This window comes from Rhodnius prolixus, unplaced genomic scaffold (genome assembly GCF_049639745.1).
Source record: "Rhodnius prolixus isolate KJV_2025 unplaced genomic scaffold, Rpr scaffold_3, whole genome shotgun sequence".
Lineage (NCBI taxonomy): Eukaryota > Metazoa > Arthropoda > Insecta > Hemiptera > Reduviidae > Rhodnius > Rhodnius prolixus.
This window is the reverse complement of record NW_027411603.1, coordinates 10,738,653-10,761,298: the sequence shown is the minus strand read 5'-3', so window position 1 is coordinate 10,761,298 and position 22,646 is coordinate 10,738,653. Positions and strand designations below refer to the sequence as shown.

At 30.1% G+C, this 22,646-nt stretch overlaps 2 protein-coding genes and 1 long non-coding RNA gene across 5 annotated transcripts; 2 read left to right on the top strand and 1 right to left on the bottom strand.

Moving 5' to 3' along the window:
• Usp30 (ubiquitin specific protease 30) lies at positions 1–10,439 on the top strand. Of its 2 annotated transcripts, none has more exons than XM_074126005.1 (10): positions 1–426; positions 567–716; positions 809–984; positions 1,195–1,325; positions 1,584–1,674; positions 2,222–2,425; positions 3,120–3,266; positions 4,532–4,806; positions 6,105–6,221; positions 8,441–10,439. In XM_074126005.1, exons 1-10 carry the CDS (start codon positions 291–293, stop codon positions 8,547–8,549), a joined length of 1,536 nt encoding a protein of 511 aa, XP_073982106.1. In that variant the 5' UTR covers positions 1–290; the 3' UTR covers positions 8,550–10,439. The 2 variants fall into 2 exon arrangements, with proteins under 2 accessions (XP_073982106.1, XP_073982105.1); XM_074126004.1 differs by having other exon boundaries at positions 5–426; positions 6,105–6,254.
• On the bottom strand, positions 9,775–11,894 carry LOC141453185 (uncharacterized). The gene is made up of 2 exons (XR_012457823.1): positions 11,826–11,894; positions 9,775–10,928 (listed from the first exon to the last, which is right to left on the bottom strand). It is a non-coding gene; the product is annotated as an uncharacterized lncRNA (long non-coding RNA).
• A 97-nt stretch (positions 11,895–11,991) lies between these two features.
• Positions 11,992–22,646, top strand: dx (deltex E3 ubiquitin ligase). 2 transcript variants are annotated; one of them, XM_074126003.1, is made up of 10 exons: positions 11,992–12,599; positions 13,923–14,097; positions 14,782–14,958; positions 15,905–16,158; positions 16,548–16,635; positions 17,422–17,612; positions 18,136–18,278; positions 18,856–18,982; positions 19,999–20,184; positions 21,425–22,646. In XM_074126003.1, the coding sequence occupies exons 1-9, from the start codon at positions 12,246–12,248 to the stop codon at positions 20,167–20,169; spliced, it is 1,680 nt and encodes a 559-aa protein (XP_073982104.1). In that variant the 5' UTR covers positions 11,992–12,245; the 3' UTR covers positions 20,170–20,184; positions 21,425–22,646. The 2 variants fall into 2 exon arrangements, with proteins under 2 accessions (XP_073982104.1, XP_073982103.1); XM_074126002.1 differs by having other exon boundaries at positions 19,999–22,646.

Below are 22,646 nucleotides of genomic sequence, written 5' to 3'. Positions count from 1 at the left end.
AAGGGAAGAATGGTCGACTGTTATGTCATAATAATATTTTAGTAACGATCACTATTATTAATTAAACTTAAGATAAATATTTTTTAATTTTATAAAAATGCCTTTTTATTTCGAGGATTGATAAAAAGAGATCATGTTGGGCTCAGGTGTTGGCCGACCTGTAATAGTCATGTGTTAATTTCGAGATCGAATAGCTGACATTATGTAAGTTGAAATTTTAAGTATACATGCAGATTTTCTGTTGCTCTCAGAGCTCAAATTGATTTGGCAACTGATGTCACTATGGTGGTATGAATTTACCGGACGATACACAAAAGGCAATGGATAAGGACAACATATTGTTACTAGGCCTTACAGCTTGTGCACTTGGGCTTAGTCTGTTCATTTTATGGGGACCTAAATTGAGTAGAAGAAGTATCAATAATTGTAAGTATGCGGAAGACTTTAATTTACGTAAACAGTAGTTGAGAACATCCAGGAATACTAATTAGTAATATGTTATTGTGAAATTATCTGTACTATAAGGGCTTTCTTTAGATTATTCTTAATTTTCTGTCGTTGAATAGGTTCATTAATCGGACTACAGAATCTAGGTCTGACTTGCTTCTTGAACTCATTATTGCAGGCTTTGGCTTCTTGTCCTTCATTTCTTGATTGGCTGCAATCATCTCATCGGAATGGTAGTGTCTCGGATTCCTTGTTTTCAATCCTGAAATGTATGTTATTTCTTTTTAAATTATATCTTGTAAGATACATTTTAGTATTTCTATAATATTGCTTGTTTTGATGAAGTAATACCGATGTATAGTGCTATCTTATGAACGAGAACCAGATTCTTCCGAGGACGTATTTTCACCAGAAGACTTAATCTGCACATTAAGGGGTAAAGTGTGGCCTGTGTTTCCCCAAGAGCAAGATCCTCATGAATTGTTTCTTCACTTGCTTACAGCTCTGGAAGAAGAGGAACAGAAAGCTACTCCAGAGGTAATTTGTTTTATTTATGAACTCTGTTCACCTGTTTTCATATAAAAGTCATAAATAGATTACTTTATCTACAACGAAAAAAAAGATATTAGATTAATAGTTAATTAAAGATTTAGCATTGAGCTAGGTTGTTAATCCAAACCAGAATTTATACGTTTGAACGTAAAACTATCCTTCCGGGCAGTTTTTATAAATAATATCGTTTTTTAGAGGGTAGAATCTCTGCTAGATGCGCTTGACCCTAAGGACGATATATCTTCAAGTGGTTGTCTGTCACCATCAGAAAAAATAGGACCTACCGTTACCAGTCACGGTGACGTTCATATGGTCAGAAGAAAACTGTAAGTTTCCATTTCTTTATTTATTTTGTGTGTAAAAATGGAGATATTCCTTGTTTACTGTTACTTTATACTTTTGTAGAAATTAAGAGAATTTCTTTGACTATTTCAAGCAATTTGTTATTAGTTACTAGTTTTCAAGTAACTATGTAAGATTATCAAGTTTCTTAAAATAGCTGTTGCACTGCTCGATACTTGAGGGTAACATATTTACTCTAAAGTAGTAATATTATTAATTAATAATTTATTAATTTTTTTCAGTAATCTTGATCTGGACCGACATACTTTAGTACCAAGTCCTTTCAGAGGATATTTGGCCAGTCAACTGTCTTGTCTTAAATGCGGAAGTAAAGTAAGTAATAAGTTTGAGGAACATGATTTAGATGTGCTTTAATGTAAAAGTACTCCCGCTTGTTTTGCTCAGTGTTTTAATTATGTATTTTTTTAATTTTAGAAGCCTTAGCATCTGAAGTCATTGGCACTAGGAGCTTTTTCAGTGCACTATCCATCACCGGACAGTGGAACTGTAAGAGCCTCCTAGGAAGAGATGCATTTTTAAATGTGTACTGGCAAATTAAATTAATAATAATATGAAAGCTATAGAATCACGAAAATTTCAACGCTTCTTAAAACAGATTGTTTTTTCGATGAAATATTTATTAAGCTATTAAATCTTAATGTAAAGAATAAAGTTAAAAGATCACAAACTTTATCATGGTTCAAATATTATTCACTTCTTTGTAGCTTGTCTAAACAAGAACAAGGTTCTTTTTTAAGTGTAGACTCATTCACATGAAAGAAGCTACTCATTGCACGAAAATATCCTTAAAGTATTGGACCATGTTCTGAGGTACGTTAATGCCATTATAAACAAATTTCATGAATTTTTCTTTTTACAGTCAGCTGTCGTATACGATAAATTTGACAGTCTGTCGTTAGCTTTACCTCCACGTGGAGCCGCCTTTAAGTTACAACATTTACTTGAGGAATTCGTTTCACCAGAATTAGTTGAGGGTTTCGCCTGTGATTTTTGTAACAAGGGTCGATCTTCTGACTGTTCACCATTGCTTTCACAAGCAAACAAAGCTATTAAGATAGGAAAGGTAACAAGATTTATTTATTATAATTTATTTAATATAAATGTAATAATTCTTATCAGCAAATCCGTTAGCTCTGCGTACAATTTAAGTGCTCATTGTATAGTTTCTATAATACAGAAGGTGCATGTACAATTTTATTAATGAATAGTACCACTGTTTGTTTGTGTAAATGTATTTACCAAAAATGTTTGAATTGACCATAAAATTTGAAGGAGAGGATGATATAAAATTGTTGTTATAAAAAATAAATAAACTTTAATGTCTGAATCTGTCAGGGAAGATGCCTCTTCCTTGTCATTGTTATTTTAGATGATAAAAAATTATTATCAGTTGTGTGATATATTTCTTTTGAACTTACAACAAACAGTGCTGTTTCGTGTTGATAGAAAGCGTTGATGATGCGTGTCCGGAGATAGCCGGTTACTCTTTATGCAAGCATTTTCCTCGTTTTGGGACTTTTTCTTCGAAAATTTAAAAAAAGGATTCCCAAATTAATTTTTGGATCATCTGTGAATCATTTCTTGAATAAGATTTGTTTTGTTTTTAATTTTTTCTTCTCCGTATTTTCAAGGAAAAACCTGTCATTAATAGCACACCATTGAATAGTTTATTAAATGGCCAATTACCTATTGCTTGAAGCAATGATTTAGATTATTTTATGGAGTAATAGTAGTCTAATATAAATATTTGTTTTTAGTTACCTAAATGTCTTTGTTTGCACATATCAAGAACCTATATGGATTCCAACGGTTATATGTATAAAAGAGAAAATTACGTTGATTTTCCAGAATATCTACCAATGAAGGATTATACTCACACAAATAGTATGATAAAAGAAAGAAAGGTCAGATATATTTATTTATGTATATATATATATTTTTATCACATAATTATGTCGCAAAGTTACCAGTATATTTGATTAAAATCAGTTTTTATAACATTTCGTGTTGATCCAACTTTGAAATATTATTCGTTCTGGATTCAGCTGTATGCTGTTCTAAGGGATTATGTATAGGTAGGTTTATGGGGCTTGCATAAGTGGGCTCAGAATACCCAAATAAGTGCACGCTTAAACGCCTCAGCTGTGCTTTTATATTTTTAAACTCCTTCACATTTAACTATGCCTATTTTATTGTGTACGATCGGATTACCTGTATTATGATATTCATAATAAGTAGAAAGATCTGAAAGATGGTAGAAATCTTGATTGAACAAGTGGGAACTGCATTGTGATTTTGGAAAGAACTACTGTTAATTTCACTTGTGGCAGTTTACAAGATTTTTAGTAGTTACACCCAATTATATTGCGTCATATTGCTATTATCTTATTACGACACTTGTGCTGTAACGATACTAAAAGAACAGGATAACCGCAAATTTCCTAACTTTCAAGAAAAAGTTTTACCGTTTTCTATTAAAATTTTGCATTGTTTTTGTCTTAAAATATTATTGATAATGATGTTGTAAGTAAAAATTGCAAGTATAAATTGAATTTCTTGTTGAGTTTAAAGGCACTTTTTTTGTTATGTTGAATATATAATTTGATACCGCCCTTTTCTTACCACTGCCACTAATTCAATCAGCTAATAAATGCATTTGCAGTGGCTGATAAAATGCTGTCATAATTAGTATGTAAAAGCGTTCATAACCATTATTTAAAAAAAAGTGTCGGAGTTTTATTTTAAATAAGGAGAACATGCGGCAAGTTGTTGCACGATTTTATTGCTAACAGAAGTACAACAGAAAATGTTCTTTTCCTCATGGAAATTTATGCGTTGTGAGCATGACTCATTGAATGCAACTTGTAAAAGAAAGTTCCGACGTAGAAATGAAAGTTTTGATTTGTAGAATAATTAACACGTAAGCCTGCAAAAAAATTTTGTAGTTACAAAAGTAAAAGTAATTTTCAGTGCCAAACTCAATCGGAATTGGCTGTAGCATTGAATTTTGCCTAAGTGGAATGAATACGAAAGCTAAGAAGTTGAGTTATTACTAATTCATAGAAATAAATATATTGAACAATAAAAAAATATTTGAAAATTGTTGCTTCTGAGATAAAACAAAAAAAGTTTACATCGAATGCAGATTAAAATATAAATTAACTTTCAGGCTAGAAAAGGTGTTACTACTGTGAGTAGCGGCATGAGTGGAGGTGTAGGAGGTGTTATTGGAAGTTGTTTAAAGTTTCCAAAAGGAACGGCTGAAGGATCCGTTATAGGTGGTGTTGAATCTGATCCTATGTTAACTAAGTACAAACCTCTTCATCCTCCAACACTATCAGAGGCCTTGCCAACTTTAACAGTAACTGATAACAATAATATACCAGCGCCTACTACGCTGATAGTTACCAACGGTGGCCGTCCAATTATGCCTCCAGACTCTTTGTTAGTAATATTTTTAAGAAGTTATGTTTATTTAATGGTTGTACTATTAATATACTTTCCTTTTTTTAAAAAAAATTCTTACCTATAATTTATAAATCGAGTTTTTTTAGTAGTAAGTATAATTACAGCTTCTAGGTGAAACTGGTCCTCTAATAGATGAGGAAAATAACGGAATTAATTTTTTTGGTTCCAAATAAAACTATGTATTGAGACTAAGACACCATTATTATTCATAAAGTGATGCAATAGTATTAGTTAATATTTACTAATTTTTAATAAATTAAATATAAAAAAATGTTAATTTAACATTTGTTTTAAGGATTATAGCATTATTTTCATGAATAAGTTTAAGCAAGTTTGTATTTTAAGGAGACAATATTTCTGTATTTTCAATGGTAAAAAAAAAACCACTAAGCAAAACCTCCAACTTGCGATTGGATTTAAAGCGAGATATACTATTATTCTCCATCCATAATTTTATGGTTGTAAAGAAGAATTTTTATTTTTAATGAAGAGGCGACAATATCTGAAATTGGCGGTGACTGTGGCCTTCTTGTGTATACCATGCCGGCCTATGGACAGAAAAGCATTTCTATAGAAAATCTAAACGCCAGAGCTTCCGGCTAATGAGACCATTGAGCTTATACTGGTTTACTTTTTATGTTACTTTATTTTTACGTAATATAGAATTTTTTGTTTCATCACACCTCATATTCGTAGTTTAAAACTTTTTAAAAGAATTTTTTGTTATACTGCTAGTAGTGAGAGAAAGCATTGCTGCCGAGGCAGTTGCCGAAATAGAATTCAGTTGTGAGGTCCCCTGAGGACAAAAAAGTGGGTAATATTATGTATTGAAATATGTGTGACCGAAAAGATTTCGGATTCTTGCCATTTTTGAAACTTTGAACTTTTCTGAATATAAATTTTTGGGGGCATTCACTTCTTTTTTGTATTGGTTTGTAAGATTTCTCTTACATTTTTCGGTAAACTAATATGTTCAGATCTCTCAGTCGTTGTTTCATGAAGCAATTTATGTATAGACCTAAAAAATAGTCAGGATTTCCTCAAGCAGTAGGTCCTGGTTTTAAATCCAGTCATGCTACTCTTAGATTTTCTCTTCTTATGAGCCTCTACAGCTCTTTTCAGATGATGGATAGTGTTGTCTGTTGTGATAGAACACTATTAATTATATAAATTAATTCCATTTATTTGGGAATTGAGAAAAATGTGGCAATAAAATATATAATTTAAAATTAGAATTTGTATAAGTTTTTAAATTTATTTTATATTTTTTTCAGATGTACACCAGGCCCAGTTTATCGTTTGAAGTCTGTGGTAGAACATCGTGGTACCGTAGAATCGGGTCACTTTGTAACCTACAGACGGGGCCCTTTACAATCGGACGTCAGACACAGGTCCAATCAGTTTTCTACTCACTCAGAGTCAAGGTAGCCCATAACAAGCATGCTGTCATTGTTTTTATTTTTTTCCATTATTGTCTTTTGAGGCCTATTTTTAGTTTATTATTTTCCTGGTAAAATTAAAAAGGTATTGTGTGAGATTTTTGTTTTCCACTTTTATCATTTTCTTAGTGTGTTAGTTTACTTTTTAGTGAAATTTTTCAGTTCTCTAAGTTAGCCTGCAAAAGTGCGGAATGCGTAGGTTGGTATCCTTACCGGATTTACATTGATAACGAAAAACTCGAGCCCCAGATGTTGAAACTGAAATTTTATGGGAAAGTGGAATGAAATCCAATCTCCAGTACTCGTGTCGCGTTGCACAATTGTCGTTGAATAAAATCACAGTTAGCTTTGGTAAAGTAAAGCAGGAACATACATCGCAGGACTTCAGGATAAAACTATTCTTGCTAACTTGTTTAAAAATATTCGACGATAACACACATAAATAATGAAAGTTATGAAAAAGAATATTAAATATTTTTTAGGTAAATTTTGGTATAAATGTTAATGGTTGGATCTAGGTCTGTTGACATTTCCGGTTTGCGCAAGCAGGCAATTTGAAAAAATCAGTGAGTTTTCTCTAGAACCTACAAAGGAGTAAATTCACGAATACTTTCCTAATGGATTTTGTTGAATTCCTTCCTTTGATGACATGAACTAATTAGAGTTTACTTGAAAGTGGCCCCACTCTGTCTTACTTCAGCAAACAACTTTTGGATACTAGCACTCGGATTAAAAAATTTGAAACTTTTAATTGAGTTAATTGGCATTGAGCTTATTTCATACCCATTCTGTAGCCAAGACGAATGATTCATCCGAATCGCTTAATATTAATAAAGATTAATAACGTTGCTAGCTGAAGTTGATACTGCAGACACTGTTTTTTGAATCCCAACCGGCGACGTTCAGTGAAGAATCTCACAAATGTGCAGAAAGAAGGCTTTTTAATGCAGTAAATTAAAATGAGAGATGTTTTTTGAACACCACCTAAATAAATCGTAAAAGATAATAAATTTGGTTTTTAATGGAATGGCGGTTATTTTTATTGTTTCTTTAAAATGTTTCTACTATTTATTATTTCTTTTTATTACGCATATTAAATACTTTGTGAAAAACTGATATTCATCAAAATTGCTCTTTAGGTCGGTCGTAATAAACGACTTAGAAGTGTACCTTGGTGATGCAAATTTTTATCTTTCTTCTTAAATTAGCAACTAAAACCTTGATTTGAATGCTAACTGATAATACTTTTAAAACTATTTTAAGTTAAGCGTAATCAAACTATGTAAATATTATTTTGTTGGATGATTGTTAAATGTTGTTTTAGATAGTGCCTAATTTTCTAAGTCAAATTACAAAATCATTCCTTGAGGTTATTAGGCTTTTGTTCTTGGATTTCAAGTTTGTTTGGAGCTTTACGTATCTATTGCACTTCTTGTAATGCAATACTTCAACTGAACCATTATGAATTTATCAATTGTTTATCGTCTATATTTTAGCCACTAAACGATTTCCTAATTTCTGTCTGTTAATTAACTAAGTGTTAATTTTCAACCGTGACAGCTATCTCTCTAGGTTACAGTTGGTTGTTTGGAACAGTCATTTTGAAACGTTCCTCCCTTTCAAGTTTCATCATAAATTTTAATCACTTGTTTTCGAAAGTCCATCAAATTCCAATGACAACCTCTCAGTTTCCACTTTATTAATAGATAAAATATTTTTAAGAACATTACTAGACATCTTTGCCAAACAATTTACACTGAAATTTGTAGTTATCCAATTATTATTATTATTATTATTATTATTATTATTATTATTATTATTATTTTCAATCACCTATTCTATTTAATTGTTTCTCATTTTTAAAACAAAAAATCTCCCAAAAAAGTATTAGATTTTTCGAAACAAAGTCTATACAAAAAATAAGAGTACAAACAATAAAATACAAAAAAAAAATATTGTTACTTATTATAAAAATATTGTTCCCTTGGAAAGCTTTCATTTTGTGCCTGCATTAAATAATTAATTCAATATTATATTAATTGCTGTATAAATTAATTTTGTGTGTGTGTTGGGTATGTGTGTGTCATATATATTGAATAATTGTACTTGTTTGATGAACATATATATTTAATTATGTATGTAGCTAACTTTATTTTATTAACTTGTTGCAGGTGGTTTTTTACATCTGACGAAATTGTAAGAAAGTCTTCTATGTGTGATGCGCTCTCTGCCAATGCCTATTTGCTTTTTTATGAAAAATGTGTCTCTACGTCCTTATAATACTAATAATAATAGTTTTAATATAATTAATTTGCTTTATTTAAAAAGTTCAGGTTATTTTTTAAAAGTATCACTTTTGTAAATTGGTCAAGTTGTGGCAGTCTGTTTTGATAACGGTTATTATTAATTTCTTCTTTAAGGAAAAAAAGAAAACTATGCGTGTGAAAATTCAAAGAATTTTCCTTGTTAGTTTTTAGTTTTAATTGCTTTCCAGAGGTTTTTTTTTTTGCAAGATTATTATTAAATGTAGTCTTAATCCAGAATTTTTGTTTTAGTTTGTATTATATTAACAATAAAATTTATTTATGTTAAAGTAAATTTAATTTTGAAATCTATTTAACTGCACTTCTTTTTTAATCCAAGAGCGATCGTACACACTAAGGAAGCATTCATAAAAATGCTTCTTTGTAAGATTAAAAATGACAGTTTTAATAATTAAATTTTAGGACTGTCTTTTAGTAGTATTAAAGCCTTTAGTGAATGTAATTTTATGAATACAATAAATCAATCAATATGTAATAATTATAGATGTAAATAAAGGAACTATAAACTGCTTACGACCGCCTTGTGTAATAAAAGTGTAATTTTTTGGAATTTAAAGGTGATACATAAATTCCTATTGTGTAAAGAGCTGAAATTAAAGAAAACAATGGCTTATTGTCTGTCAGAAAACAAAATAAATTAGTCAATAAGTAGAATAAAAACTTTTAATGTGTAATGAGTGAACTTTGTCTTTTAAAAAAAAAGCTCTTTTTTCTGATAAAAACAAAATGTATTTTAGGAGAACAAATTAAAACATAAGAAACCTTAACTAAGGCTTGTTAATATTTTTTTTTAAACGAAAATGTATGAATTAGAATTCATTTATTCATACATTTATTTTTTAAAGAAAACTTTCAAAGAGTGTTCTTTCCGTTAATGTTAGGGTTGACGAATTATGAACCAGCCTAACACTAAAATAGTGCTCTCTTAACAGATAGTCAATCTTCAGTGTCTTTTTTTATCTTTAAACATCATCAGAAGTATCTAGCCGTCAATAACATAAATGAAAAAAGCATATTGGTGTCCTTGAAAAAAGATAATAAAATTTGTTTAAAAAAGAAATTTAAAAACAGATTTTATTTATTAATTTATTTTTATTGCTTTAACTCCTTCCGCTTTCTGATTTGGAAACATCGTTTAATTATCCATATTGTTTTGATAAATTAATGAAGCTTTATTGTCCATGTCGAAGTGGGTTATGAACCAGCTACTGTACTTACTTTTATAAAACTTATGTTTCATATTACTAGATTGACTTATTGAAACTGTTAGTAGCACATGACTATCTTTTTTTTTATATAACCTTAGATACAAAATTTATTTAGAACGATCAAAGAGAAGGGTACACAAAAGGTTTCGTATTGCTGCTTTAAAAAGATTACATTTTTGAATTTTGTACAAGAAAAGAATATATTTGATATTTTGGCATACCCGATGACAGAGAATTTCTTTTTCTCTAATATGTAATTAATGCATTCAGATGCATAGAATTTCAGAATTCTATTAAATTAACAAATGTCATCATTCTCTATTGTTTGTTATTTCCAATTCAGTTTTCATTATTATTCTACTTTTACTTTATTTTTTATGCTTGTTTTTCCTTAAATGTTTTAAAAATATTAATCAAACATAACGAAAAAATATATAATTCACAGATGTAATAGAACATAAGATTTATAAGACTGATAATAACTTAGACCCTAATAAAAAAAAAAAATTAAAAAACAGAAATTATTATTTACCAGTAGTGAGCAAATGTATATTTAGTAAATATTTAGTGTTCCATATAATGTTGATACTTGTGTTGTTTGTAGATTATATACTATTTTTATTCATAGTTAACAAAAATGTTTTTGTTTACTCAATATTCCTATTTCCTTTTAATGTTATAAATACATTTCCTATAAACTGCTTTTGTTATTTCACTTGAAGGCTTTCCTGCCTTGGAAATAATGTACAGTCGACAGAGGAAGATTGAATGTATGGCTAAATTCCGAGTTTGATGAAAGTTTCACCAACTGAAGCATCACTTTTCTGAATTCAAATTTTGAGGCGCATCAATTTTATTGTTACTGAAAATAAAAATTCCTGAAAAAAGAAGATAAAATATGATTAAATAATACTATTAAAATGTCCTATAGGTCAGGTATTTCAGTGGTTAGCGTGCTGGATTCCTACGCGTAGATCCCGGGTTCCAATTTAGCTGCAATCCCTTAGATTTTACATATATTCCCAGAAGCTTGTACTAACATTGTCCGTAATGGTCTTTAATGAGAAAACACTGTGAGGCCGGCATTGCACTAAAACAGCTGCGGATGTTAATGACCTTAGAAGTGCCTTAAATTTAAATAAAAAAAAAGCTTCAATCATTTGTCAGTAAAAACATTTTTTATAACCAAAACTCAATTAGTAATTAACTATTTTAAAAGAAAATTGCCAGTAAAAAGAAAGAAAAAGTATCACTTTAAACGAGCTGAGCTAATTATAATTTATTTCCCTGACACACCGAATGATTTTGCAAATGAATTTGGGTTCTATCAAAGCAGCTTTCTACCAAAATGCAGTTATTACTGATCTAAAAAGTGAATGTTTAAAACTAAACATATTAGTGAACACCACGTAAATACAGAAGTTTTATGTTTAATGGCTTAAATCTAGAATATGTGAATGGATACATGGCAAGTTCTCTCCCCTCAGATCTCCATCACTGAACATGAAGGTCAGCGATACAATCTGATCTCTCAGAACCATAAGATATCCCCAAAAATGATTTCCTACCATCAGTAAATGTTTAAAAACTCGTAAAATTCTAAAGATATATCTAAGTATACAATTAGTAGCCATCTTCGGGATAATTAAATATATTAAAATTTCATTTCTATAAAATCTTTCTTGTAGGGAACTGATTTTTCGTTAGCTTAAAATTCCAAATTTAAACGTTATTTAATAATATGTAACAGTAAAATGTAATTAAGGGATGTTCTAGAATGGCGTATACCATGGCAATCATGAGTACCCCCAAAAAGTCGAAGTAGGGAACTAATGTGGTAGGCAATAACGGATTGTCTAAGACCCCAGTTCTTTGAAGTGAATGAGATCTAAAAAAATTGTGGATGCTTTTTGGATGTCATTAAGATTGCTAATCACCAATATCTTGCATATGTGTATATTATTTGTAAATGTAGCTGCTTAAATAGATGCCGAAATGATTCGCATATAAAAATTTAGTATTACACAGTTCAAATGCAAAATGGTATTTCAAAATCTAGTCTTGCGTTACAGATTGCCTTGCACCATCAAAATAAAATGACAGTCGAGCCAGTCACAGTTCATTGGCTTGCTGAATCGCTTAACACACGCACGCGCTCCTCGCTACTCAGTTCTCTTATAACCTCTTTTGCCACTCTTTTGAAAGTCTGTGTTGATATTATGTTTTGTTGTTGAAATTAGTTAAATCTAAATCAAGGTGGCATTTTGTACCCTTTATTCTGAATATAATTTAAAAAATGTTAATCTTCTGTTAATTTAAAACCTTTTTCACAATAGAATTTGGTTGTTAAATCGGCACCTGGTGTTACACTCACAGTAGTTTCAATTAACAATGGTTAGATCACTTCTGAGTTGTAATTTTATGGGAAACTGATCTTAACAAGAATGGCAGGGCATGCTGTTGTTGTTTGGGAGTGGGAAAATCGACAAGGTAGATGGAGGCCCTACAGTCCCGAAGTTTCCCAGCTTCTAGAAAGGGCTCATTATAAGAAATTAACTAGAGTTTTGTTAAGTGATGCTGATCCAATATTGGAAAAATATTACATTAACTTAAGGACAAAACAACAATGTTCAGAAGAAGCAGGTATGGGTGTTCCTTATAATGTAAGAAGAATGTGCTATCCTCCAGATTCTCCTGCTGGAAAAGGGGCTAAATGGGAGTGGGCTGGTGATGGACCATCCGAATGGCATACTTATGATATGGAAGTACAAAGTCTTATTGAAGCATCCTGGGCAAAGGTAATATAATCCAATTTAGATTTTTAAATTAGGTTCATTACAATTTTATTTTATGCCCCTCTTTACATTAATAAAAGGGAGGCTTTTTATAAAATTGAGAATTGGAATTTTATTATGAAAGAGTTCTCAACTTCAATTTTTGCTACAGTAATCATAACTTGGACATTTGTGTATATCTTGAATCGTTGAGATAATAAGTAGGGGTTTAATTTTTAGAAGAAAGATTCATTAGATTTAAAAGAATCAAATATTGCTTGCATGAACTGTTAAAGTAATGAATAATGTGATGCTTAGTTCCTCTACAGTTAAAACATCTAATAGTAATGTCTAACTTATAAGAATTTTGACTAGTCATTTCGGAAATTAGTTTTTTCATTTGAGGTAGTTTCGCTTAAAATAAATAAGTGATGACGTTCTGACAATTTAATATTCGTAAAACTGTTGTATTTGTAATATTTTTGAACGTACCCACGCATTGGTTTGGGAGCTGATTTATTTGTCCAAACGTCATACAGGAATTTCATCTCGTTCTATATTGTGATACTTTTCATTTGTTTACTGCGCCTAACTGCAGAAAATTTCTTGTTCTCCATTTTTAAAAAAGATAAAATTAAGTTATCTTTATTATTAATAGCTGCAAAAACAGATAATGAAGCTATTGATTTTGTTTTAATAGAAGAATGTAAAGTTTTATTTATTTTGAATTCATTTTAAATACTTACAAATTCTCATCCAATTCGAAAGTATACAAATACTTTCTCATATGAATATGTAAAACCGAGAAAAAAAGAACCAAGTAGTTTTATAAACTTAGTCTTAGGGCTTTTATGATTAGCTGGGTACTAAAGGTTTTTAGTTTCTGAACCCATTATAATTTAGTTTAAAATCTTATGTATTATTTTAAATTATTATTATTATTTTTTTTTAAATTTTGGACAGAATGAAAACATTGTTGTATTGAGAATGAGAACTTTATTATAGAGTTCCTAGACATTCTTGTCCTATATTAATTTTTTTTAATGGGATTTTTCACTCTTAATTTAAAGTATTTAAATTAGGATTTTGCGGATCCCAACAACAGTAACCATTATCTTTTAAATTTTAGTGAATTAAAATTACAATTATGCAGATATTTTTTTTTATGATAAGTATGTAAATAACCACATATCTATATAACTGTCATAGTAGAAATCTTATTTTCAAAGCTTACATATAAGTTTTAATAATTATTCTGACAAATTTTTCTTGATCTACCAAGAAAAATTCTTCCTACTATACTAACATTATACTTTTATAATGTAAAGTGTTTGTTTGTTGTTTAAGGGGGATCAAACCATTGATATTAGTAAAACCTACTTGGGATTCCCATACATAATTAATTTCTGCAATCTTACCCAAGTTCGAAATAATACTGGTTTCGTAAGAAACATAAGGAGGGTGCAGCAGGCGCCCTATCCTTTAGTCAAAATGACACCTGAAGAAATAAACAGCATGCCAGGTATTTAATCAGTTACATCATTATGAGATCATTTTAAAATTTCATTTAGTTATTTATTATTTTAATTTAAATTAAATGTGGCTATATTACAAAGTGGTGAGAGTGTTTCCATGCATGAAAAGAAGTTGATGAATTAAGATTGTGTGGCTTGATGCTTGAATCGCAGGTGTTACATCATCATACTTTGAAGATGGTAACTTTGACTACAATTCACTACCGATTTCAGGATCTGAACAAACGACCGTGATCGTTAAATTTGTGGGTTTTGAGATTCACCGTTTCCAGATTTCTGCTTTTTTACTATTAATTAGTTTTAGAGCTGTAATCCTTAATTATTTTGGACTTAGGTTTTTGCGACACGTTGGTATTTAGAGACGATATAGCCCCTGATATTTAACATAAGTAGTTCAAGCATTCATTCAAAGAAGCCATAAACTAAATCAAACAACATAAAAAGAAGTTCAACACGATGGAATAAAATGTTCTCTAGTATCTCGTTATGCTTAACTTGACATCCTAACAACTGTAACAAAATGGTTCAAATGTTACAAAAATAGCAAGTATTGTTAAGACCAAAAAAATCTATGATAGTCTTATTTATTTTAATCAGATTATAATAAATAATCATTTTAAAAAATGTTTTGAGTTTATATTATATTCTTGATATGATTTTGCTACTTCCAGCGCGAAGATCCGGAGTTATTTCAGACAGTGCTAATGGGAAAACACATCATCATTCTAAAAAATTGAGCAGTGGTCATGGAAACCAGAGCAAGAAAGGAAACAAAAAATCAAAAATATCTGGTGACGGTAGCGCCGGAAACATAGCTCGCACTATTCTCAGCAACCTTAATATATTTAGTGAGTGGAAATGTAAAGATAAATCTAGTTGGCGGTTTAACATATTATTTTTGTTAAGTAACAACTCTAAAAATGTATACAATGCATTTGTAATGTGACTATTGCTGATTGTCCTTGGGGAAACTTCTTTACAAGAACTTGAGTTTTTAATTTCTCTTGTCCCTCGTGAGGTATTATGATGATCGTGTTAATTTTCGATTTTTTGTATTCATTGGAAATATATTCTCCCCTAAATAGAAAAAGTGGTTTTAACCTTTTAATTGGTCTGAACGCGTATGGTTAACGATATATGTGTCTGTATATGTTTGCTTTACTTAAAAACTGAAAATCCCTGAAATTTCAAATTTGATACTTGTAGGTGTCAACAGGCAATAAGTTTTTGATCCTAGTCGGTCAACCGTAAATGTCATTTTGCTGAAAGTTATATTATGGATCGGGGTTTTATTTGAACTTGGACACAACGTATGTAAGACCAAACACTTAGGTTTAAACGTTTTCTCAGAAAATATTGATTTTAATGGGGTTTTTGGGGAAGATGTGAGCCTCGATTCTGTTAACGCCATATTTTATTATGAAAGTTGGTTGTTTTTCAACGTGACGTTTTTCTTGCCTTTTTTAACGATCATTCCTTAAGCAACGTCCTACCGGACAATATTAGTGAACATTATAATATTAAAATTACTGACTTTCTAATTTCGTGAAACTTTACTTGTGTGACTTGCTGTAAGAGGAAGAAGTCATGTTGGTGTTCACAGATTACAAAGTGTATTTATTTTTTAATTACAGTGTACATTAAAAGTTGAAGCTTTTTTGGTATAAAATAAATATCTCTCTTCTTTTTTTCTGAAATTGAAAATCAAATCAATTTATTTAATTCAATTGTAGAACTGATTTTTAATTTTTCTGACAAATGCGACTTTCTCTATTATGTACTGTTTTTATGCAGGCAACCATCACAGTAGTACTAATAAAGCTGTAGGAAATCTTCAACACGTGCAAACAGTATGCCAACCGCAGTATCAAGTTCAATCATCGTCTGCTAAACAGAGTAGTTCGGTCTCTACAGGACCACTGCAGCAAAGGCATAGCAGTAGCTCTTTATTAGATGCTGATTCCAGTAGTACTAAGAGTGGCCGAAGGCCTAGTGTAGATACTGTATCAACATATCTTAGCCACGACAGTGAGCATAAGGCATCAAAGGTAAACATTATTTATAGTAAATAATAAAACTATTTGAAATTACGAAGGAAGAAATCTTGAGAATAAAAATAAAGTGCTTCTTCAATAAATTACCTCGAAAGATTCATGCTACACTATTTGTGACACGAATTACCTACTCTGCGTTTCATTTTTATGCTATTCTTGCTGGTAATGCTTCATTTCTTTTAAAAACCTCAGCACTATTTTATATTCTAAGATTACGTTCCTTCAGAGTACGACCTAGTGTTTATTTAATTAATGTAAAATTCTTTGAAATTTCAATACAAATGTAAAAATTTCTTCCCAGGTTCATGGCGTTGTATTATTAGTAGTTTAAATAAATTACAAATATTAACACACTTTTTTTAAAAAACAGTATCTTGTTTTAGGTTGATTTGTTAGACTGTAGTGCCAGTAGCGACGAGGTCTTCGTAACCGAGAGAAAGTCAACAATGAGAAATAAAGGAGCTATAGTTGGTCAGTAACCTTTCACTTATCTTTAATCTATAAATATGCTGTCTTTGTTCGGCATGTTACTTTATATAATTTACATATTGCTACTCCTTTATATCAATTTCTCCCATTATTTATATCAGCAAATAAAGTTAAGCTTTTTTTCATATAGTTAATCCCATCTTTTAAAATGAAAAATCAATTTTATAAAGTGAAAAAATTGTTATTTTAATGTATATATAATATAGTATATAATTTATTGTGTATAGTAAGACTGAAATATTGTTTAATTTTTTTTGAAAATCAGAGATATGCTAATTATAATTGCCTAGGTGTTGATTTTCATCTTTTGTGTTAACATAATTATTTGGCATGAGCAGTTTCGCTCGGAATGTCAGTTTTATTAACGACTGCATTGGACTCAGTATCTTTTAACTTTCTCGAGAAAAATCAGTCAAATGTGCAAATTCGTTCGGCCAAAATTTTCAATTCAACGCGTTTCAAAAAACATGACCCAAAATGCTTTTATGAAATTGACGAACATCCTTTCAAAAAGCTAAATAATAGGTAACATCTTAATTTATAGCCATTATTTGAAACATACTTTTGCGCGTATGAAAAATGTAGGAAGTGTATACAAAAGGATCGTCCTGAGAGATTCTTCAATTAAAAAAATATGGCTTTAAAAAAGTTTATTTATTTTTAATGAAATCACTGAATCAAAGCTTATAGGAAAATGGTTGGATCTTGCAAATGTTATGTATAAAAAAAAATCTTAGGTATTAAAAGATATACATTTTTTTTTTACAGGGGTAGATGCGGCAAGTGCTGGAATATGTCAGTACGTCACTGCTGTTGAAAATCCTTCACCTGACTCTGATTGCCCTATATGTCTCTGTCCTCTCGCCCAAGGTATGACAGTTGCGTTAGCGAAATGTCAGCATTGTTTACATCTCGATTGCCTAAATTCTATGCTGACCAGCCAGCCAAACTTTCCACAGGTATATTTCTTCCATATATTTGTTTTTCTGTTCAGTTTAATTTTAGGCATTCTTAATTTAAATCTTGCATAATTAATTAAAATAAGTTTATCGTAGTCTCAGAAAATTTTTCCATTTTTTGATTGTGTGGATTTTGTTCTAGTTAAATAAAGATATTAGTAAATATTTATATTTTCATATCTCTGCTTAATAATCTGCTCAGATATTTCATTATATTATAGTGGCAGCAGTATTCTGTTTTTTTTTTTTAAATCATGATTGGAGTATAAAAGACAGATCGCTCTCGATTATTTGATTTAATTTTTTGATTTTGGCCTTTTACATATTTTGCTTGAAACCTGGTGAATTATCCAAGTTCATATTCATACATCTTTCTGAAAAGGTCTCGCACCTTTCCGTTTCCGAAATAAATGAAATATTGGAGACTTCTACATACTGTAATTAAAACTGACATTGTTATGTTGCTCAGCATAATTCAATATTAACTTTTCACCTAACTAATGTTTGTTTTAAACTTTTTTAGTGGTTGTATATTGAATGCCCCCTATGTCATGAAATATATGGAGAGAAAAGAGGTAATCAACCACGAGGTACAATGGATTGGACTTTGATCACTCCTCACATTCCAGGACATGCAAATGTTCAGATGATACAGATTACCTATCAGTAAGTGCAATAATTTCGCCAAATATGTTTGTCTATTTTTATTGGGATGATTATTGGTATTTATTGATATTATAAGCAGACGGCTTTGCCATTGCTTTATTTATTTTGGCTATGTATGTGTATGGTTTCTAAATAAAATAATAATTGATATTATCAAGAATTGAGCCACGAAGGGACTTTCCCATTTAAAACAACATTTAAAAATACTTCTTGTATTTTCTTCTTGTGTTTTAAATGAGCTTGCTTGATTTTTTTTAATCTTCTATTTGTATACTAATTATACGTTGAAAGTTTTCGTGGTAACTCTTTTATTTAGTTGAATGTCTGTTAGTATTATTTTCGGTATCATTACCAACTCTTTTAGATTGTAGTGAAGTCTATGTCTTTATATTTTTATATCTACAGCAATACTTATTTTACCATTCTTGTTTTTATTTGTAATTAGAGTTATCTTTATGATTATCCATTTTGAATAAAAATATATTAATCGCAGTAATTTATGTATACAGTTCAAAAGGTTCTGTGTAACATAAAATTATTTTTATTTATAGTTGGTTATTTTTTGGACTTTTTTTAGCATTGTGTCTGGGATTCAGGGCAGAGAACATCCAAATCCGGGACGACCTTACTATGCCGTTGGTTTTCCTAGGGTTTGTTACCTTCCGGATACTAAACAGGGAAGACATGTACTGAAACTGCTGCAGGTTGGTTAGAATCAGTTTGTTTGGAGAGAATAAAGTGATAAAATTCTTTGTGTAAATAAATTAAATTTTAATAATTGCAATAGAATGTACTCTGATATGTACAATTAAATATTTCATTATGTGAAATATTAGTTCAAAAAAGCTTCATCTCTTGGAATGCAATGTATTTCTTTTCAGTTTTGAAATATTATTATCAAGCTCATGTTAAGTGATAAAACCCACTAGTGCTCATCTTAGAAGAGCACTCAACGCCTTTATTTTACCACATTTCAATGTTAGAAATATTGGCTACAATAAATGATACAACTGAAGGACACTCTTCTATAATAGCACCAAACTCAATTGGCGTAGATTGTTTATAGAGAGGCTATAAACAAAAACCTATGAGACCTAAAAGATTTATCGAGACTCTCTAAAGTGAAGTTTTCGTGCAAGTAAAATGGACTTCTGTAGATATTAATTGTGTGAATCAAGTGAGTGAATGTTTGATAATGATGAATTGTAGTTTGCGAGTGGTTTACTAGATCCAAGTGTTACAGCATATGTTACATTAATCACCTGTACAAACCCTCTAGCTTGTTCTTTCGTTATAGATTTCAGTGTCCATACGAGGCTAATATTGGCGTGTGTTTCATATGAAGAGAAAATCTAAAGGCAGTTCGCCAAGTCATGAATGTGTGAATGTTTAGGGTGTCCAGTGTTGTAAGACTGGAGTACCCGCAGAGATATCAAGTTCCTTGAAGAAGTGGCATGTCCAAGTACGCCCTAAAGAGGAGATATGCCTAATCAATTATTTTTAAGTTCAAATGAAAACCTATAAAATTACTGAAATTAAAAAAAAAGAAGCATTTTGCACCGTGCATTTCAAGTGGGCTGTCAACCTTTCAACCAAGAATTTTGGTTAGATATTTCGTACTCATAAATATTGCGCACGGTGTGTTAGGGTTAGTGTACAGTAGAAAGCGAAAACACAAAAAAAAATGTAACTTAGTTTAATATTTAATTTACCTTTTCAGGTCGCTTGGAAGCGTCGCTTGGTTTTTACTGTTGGAAGATCTTTAACTACTGGTAGAGAAGATGTTATCACCTGGAATGGAATCCATCAAAAGACAGAACCTGCTGCAGCCCTCTCGCCAAAGTTTCTTGATAATTGCACTAAAGAATTGGCTGCACTTGGCGTAACCTAATTCAGATAACCACAGGTAATAAATTGTTGACGCTTATACGGGCTGACTCGAGTTCTACAGTTAAGGAAAATTTTTGTAAAGTCCTTTTGAATCAGAAATGTCTAATAAACAGATCCGAAACTGCCTTCTATCTGAAGTAATACACTTCTACGTTAAAGTCATTTTTTTAAATTAATTTCCGATGTCCACCTTTTATTGGCTGCACTTCAATTAGAAGTTATTTTCCTAAAGCCTCAATAGCTTGATTTAAGAGGTAGTTTGTTCCCATTCTAGGGTCAAGCACGTAGTGTTGGGAACTGATACTAGTTTGGACATACAGTAATTTTTTGTGTAACTTTTGTTAAAAATCTACCTAAAAAAATAGTCCATGCTCGCAAAAATCCAGATTTTATTAAGTATGGAATTACTTATGTGTTTGATGCTGTGCACACTTGAATTTCTATGAGATAAAGCATTGAACATTTGAAACCTCATAAATATAGGAATAAAACGTGAGCAGTATCTCATATATTTTAAAGAGCGTAAGGTCATTGATGCCTTGCCTGCTCAGGAATTGCGAGCTTGAGAAAAATGTTCTCGTTATAGATTTCTTCCTCACGAGGCTAATGTTAGTGTGCGCTTTAGATGAAAAGAAAAAGTACGCCGAATCATGGAATCCGGATCTTCGGCGTGGAGGAACCCGTTGTTTATAAAATCTTATTATTTGATATAACTCCATATTCTAATCTTATTTTTCAAATATTTAACTATAGGATTCAAGAATCCTCTTTATTTAACAGATGATCCACACGATCCCTTTACAAAAACTTAGCTGAGTACTATTCTAGTTTCTTCCTCACATATAGAAAATAAAGGACTTGTGAAAAGTGAAACAAATATTAATCTTTCTTGTACACTTTTATATAAAAACGTGTATAGTACAATATGGTTCTGTAATTAGTAATGAGTTGCTTTAAAAGATAAATTGGCGATCGAGAATTATTCCCTGTTAACCAAGTTAAATAGCGGCTTCATTCCCAGGCGTTTTGGATATTACGAAAAAAAAAAAAAAAAGTTTGTTAAAATATAATAATGAGGATTTTTTACTGCGTTATTCACATCAAAATAATCACATATCTGAAATCTTCCACGAAGCTAAATGGGAATGGTAATCTGATCAATAGTTGCTCCCAAAAGTCATTCCTCATAAATTAGCCTTTCATAATTAAAAATGTGAGTGAAATAATTTCTTAATTAATTGTTAATTGTCGCGTAGATGCTGCAGTTTAGTGTTTCACAAAAACTCTAGTTTTTGCTAACTCTCGACATCATAACCTTCGCCAGCTCTATTGGACTGCATAAAATCAAACATTTTAAGATGTATTTTTTATCGAAACAGGAATTTCATTTAAAGAGACATGCCTAAATACATTTTTGTGTTAGTTAAAGAGATTTGCTTAAATAACATTAAATTATATTTTTAAAACTATTTTTAATGATTTGAGAATAAAATTCAATGGTGAAGTTTGAATTATTTTTGAATTAAGTTCATTACAGTAAATTTATCTTTTAAAATATAATACTATTAGCTTTTACGTCTTCTATTTGTCGTTTTTGTAATGTTTAAGTTAAATCCAATAAGTATTTCTAATCGTACAATTTATTTATTAAGATTCTTAGTTTGACATAGGGTTAATTTTCCTCTTAAAAGTTTTACTTTGTTTAGAGTAATTGTGATTTTTCAATGAAGAAGCAATAAATAGTATTACCGTTTTAAAGTATTTTATTTTGAATATAAAATTTTCTTGCCACATAGTAAGTAGTCTTTTAAATGACTGAATATTTCGGTTCCTTAGTGAATGCATTTCCTTTATAGATTATAGTATTTTCTGTAAACGTTAAATTATTACAAACGCCTTAAATATTTGGTTTGCTTATTTAATGAGAGATAGACATATTTAACTCTTTTATTAAATTTTATTGCGATCTAATCCTTTCTTTTGAGTAGTAAAAATGTATGTTTTCGAATTCAAGTGAGGAAATAGTCTTTCAAATGAACTAAAACTTGAAATTTTGGACAAAATTACACTCGATGATTACTTTTAATCGAAAATTTTGTACTGAAATATATATACTTTCATAAAAAAACAAAATAAATTTCGAAATTGAATTCTTGCCTTTGAATGTAATTCTTAGAAATTATGTGATAATAAGAAATAAATGTACTTTCACAAAGTGCCATTTGAAGAAAGTATACATACACATTATTTAGTATAATATTAATATTATCTGAGGTTGTTTTTTCTAGTATTATATCTAAATGTTAAATTATTTATTTGGTAAATATTATTTAATTAAATCAGTATAAATATATTGGAAAATATCAATGACAATAGAACTAGGTTTTTGTTAAGAAAATATTTAAAAATCGCAAAAAAAAATATTCAAATTTTTATTTATTTTAGTTAATGTGTGTATTATTTTTAAATTTATTGGGG

What these genes read in the sequence shown, in the direction of transcription:
- Usp30 (XM_074126004.1), top strand. Translation starts at nt 291, where the DNA reads ATGAATTTACCGGACGATACACAAAAGGCAATGGATAAGGACAACATA. An exon ending in GTCTTAAATGCGGAAGTAAA is followed by an intron (nt 1,675 to 2,221) that starts GTAAGTAATAAG and finishes TTCTTTTTACAG; the next exon opens with TCAGCTGTCGTATACGATAA. An exon ending in ATTATGCCTCCAGACTCTTT is followed by an intron (nt 4,807 to 6,104) that starts GTTAGTAATATT and finishes TATTTTTTTCAG; the next exon opens with ATGTACACCAGGCCCAGTTT.
- dx (XM_074126003.1), top strand. Translation starts at nt 12,246, where the DNA reads ATGGCAGGGCATGCTGTTGTTGTTTGGGAGTGGGAAAATCGACAAGGT. An exon ending in CAGCAACCTTAATATATTTA is followed by an intron (nt 14,959 to 15,904) that starts GTGAGTGGAAAT and finishes GTTTTTATGCAG; the next exon opens with GCAACCATCACAGTAGTACT. An exon ending in GCCAGCCAAACTTTCCACAG is followed by an intron (nt 17,613 to 18,135) that starts GTATATTTCTTC and finishes AAACTTTTTTAG; the next exon opens with TGGTTGTATATTGAATGCCC.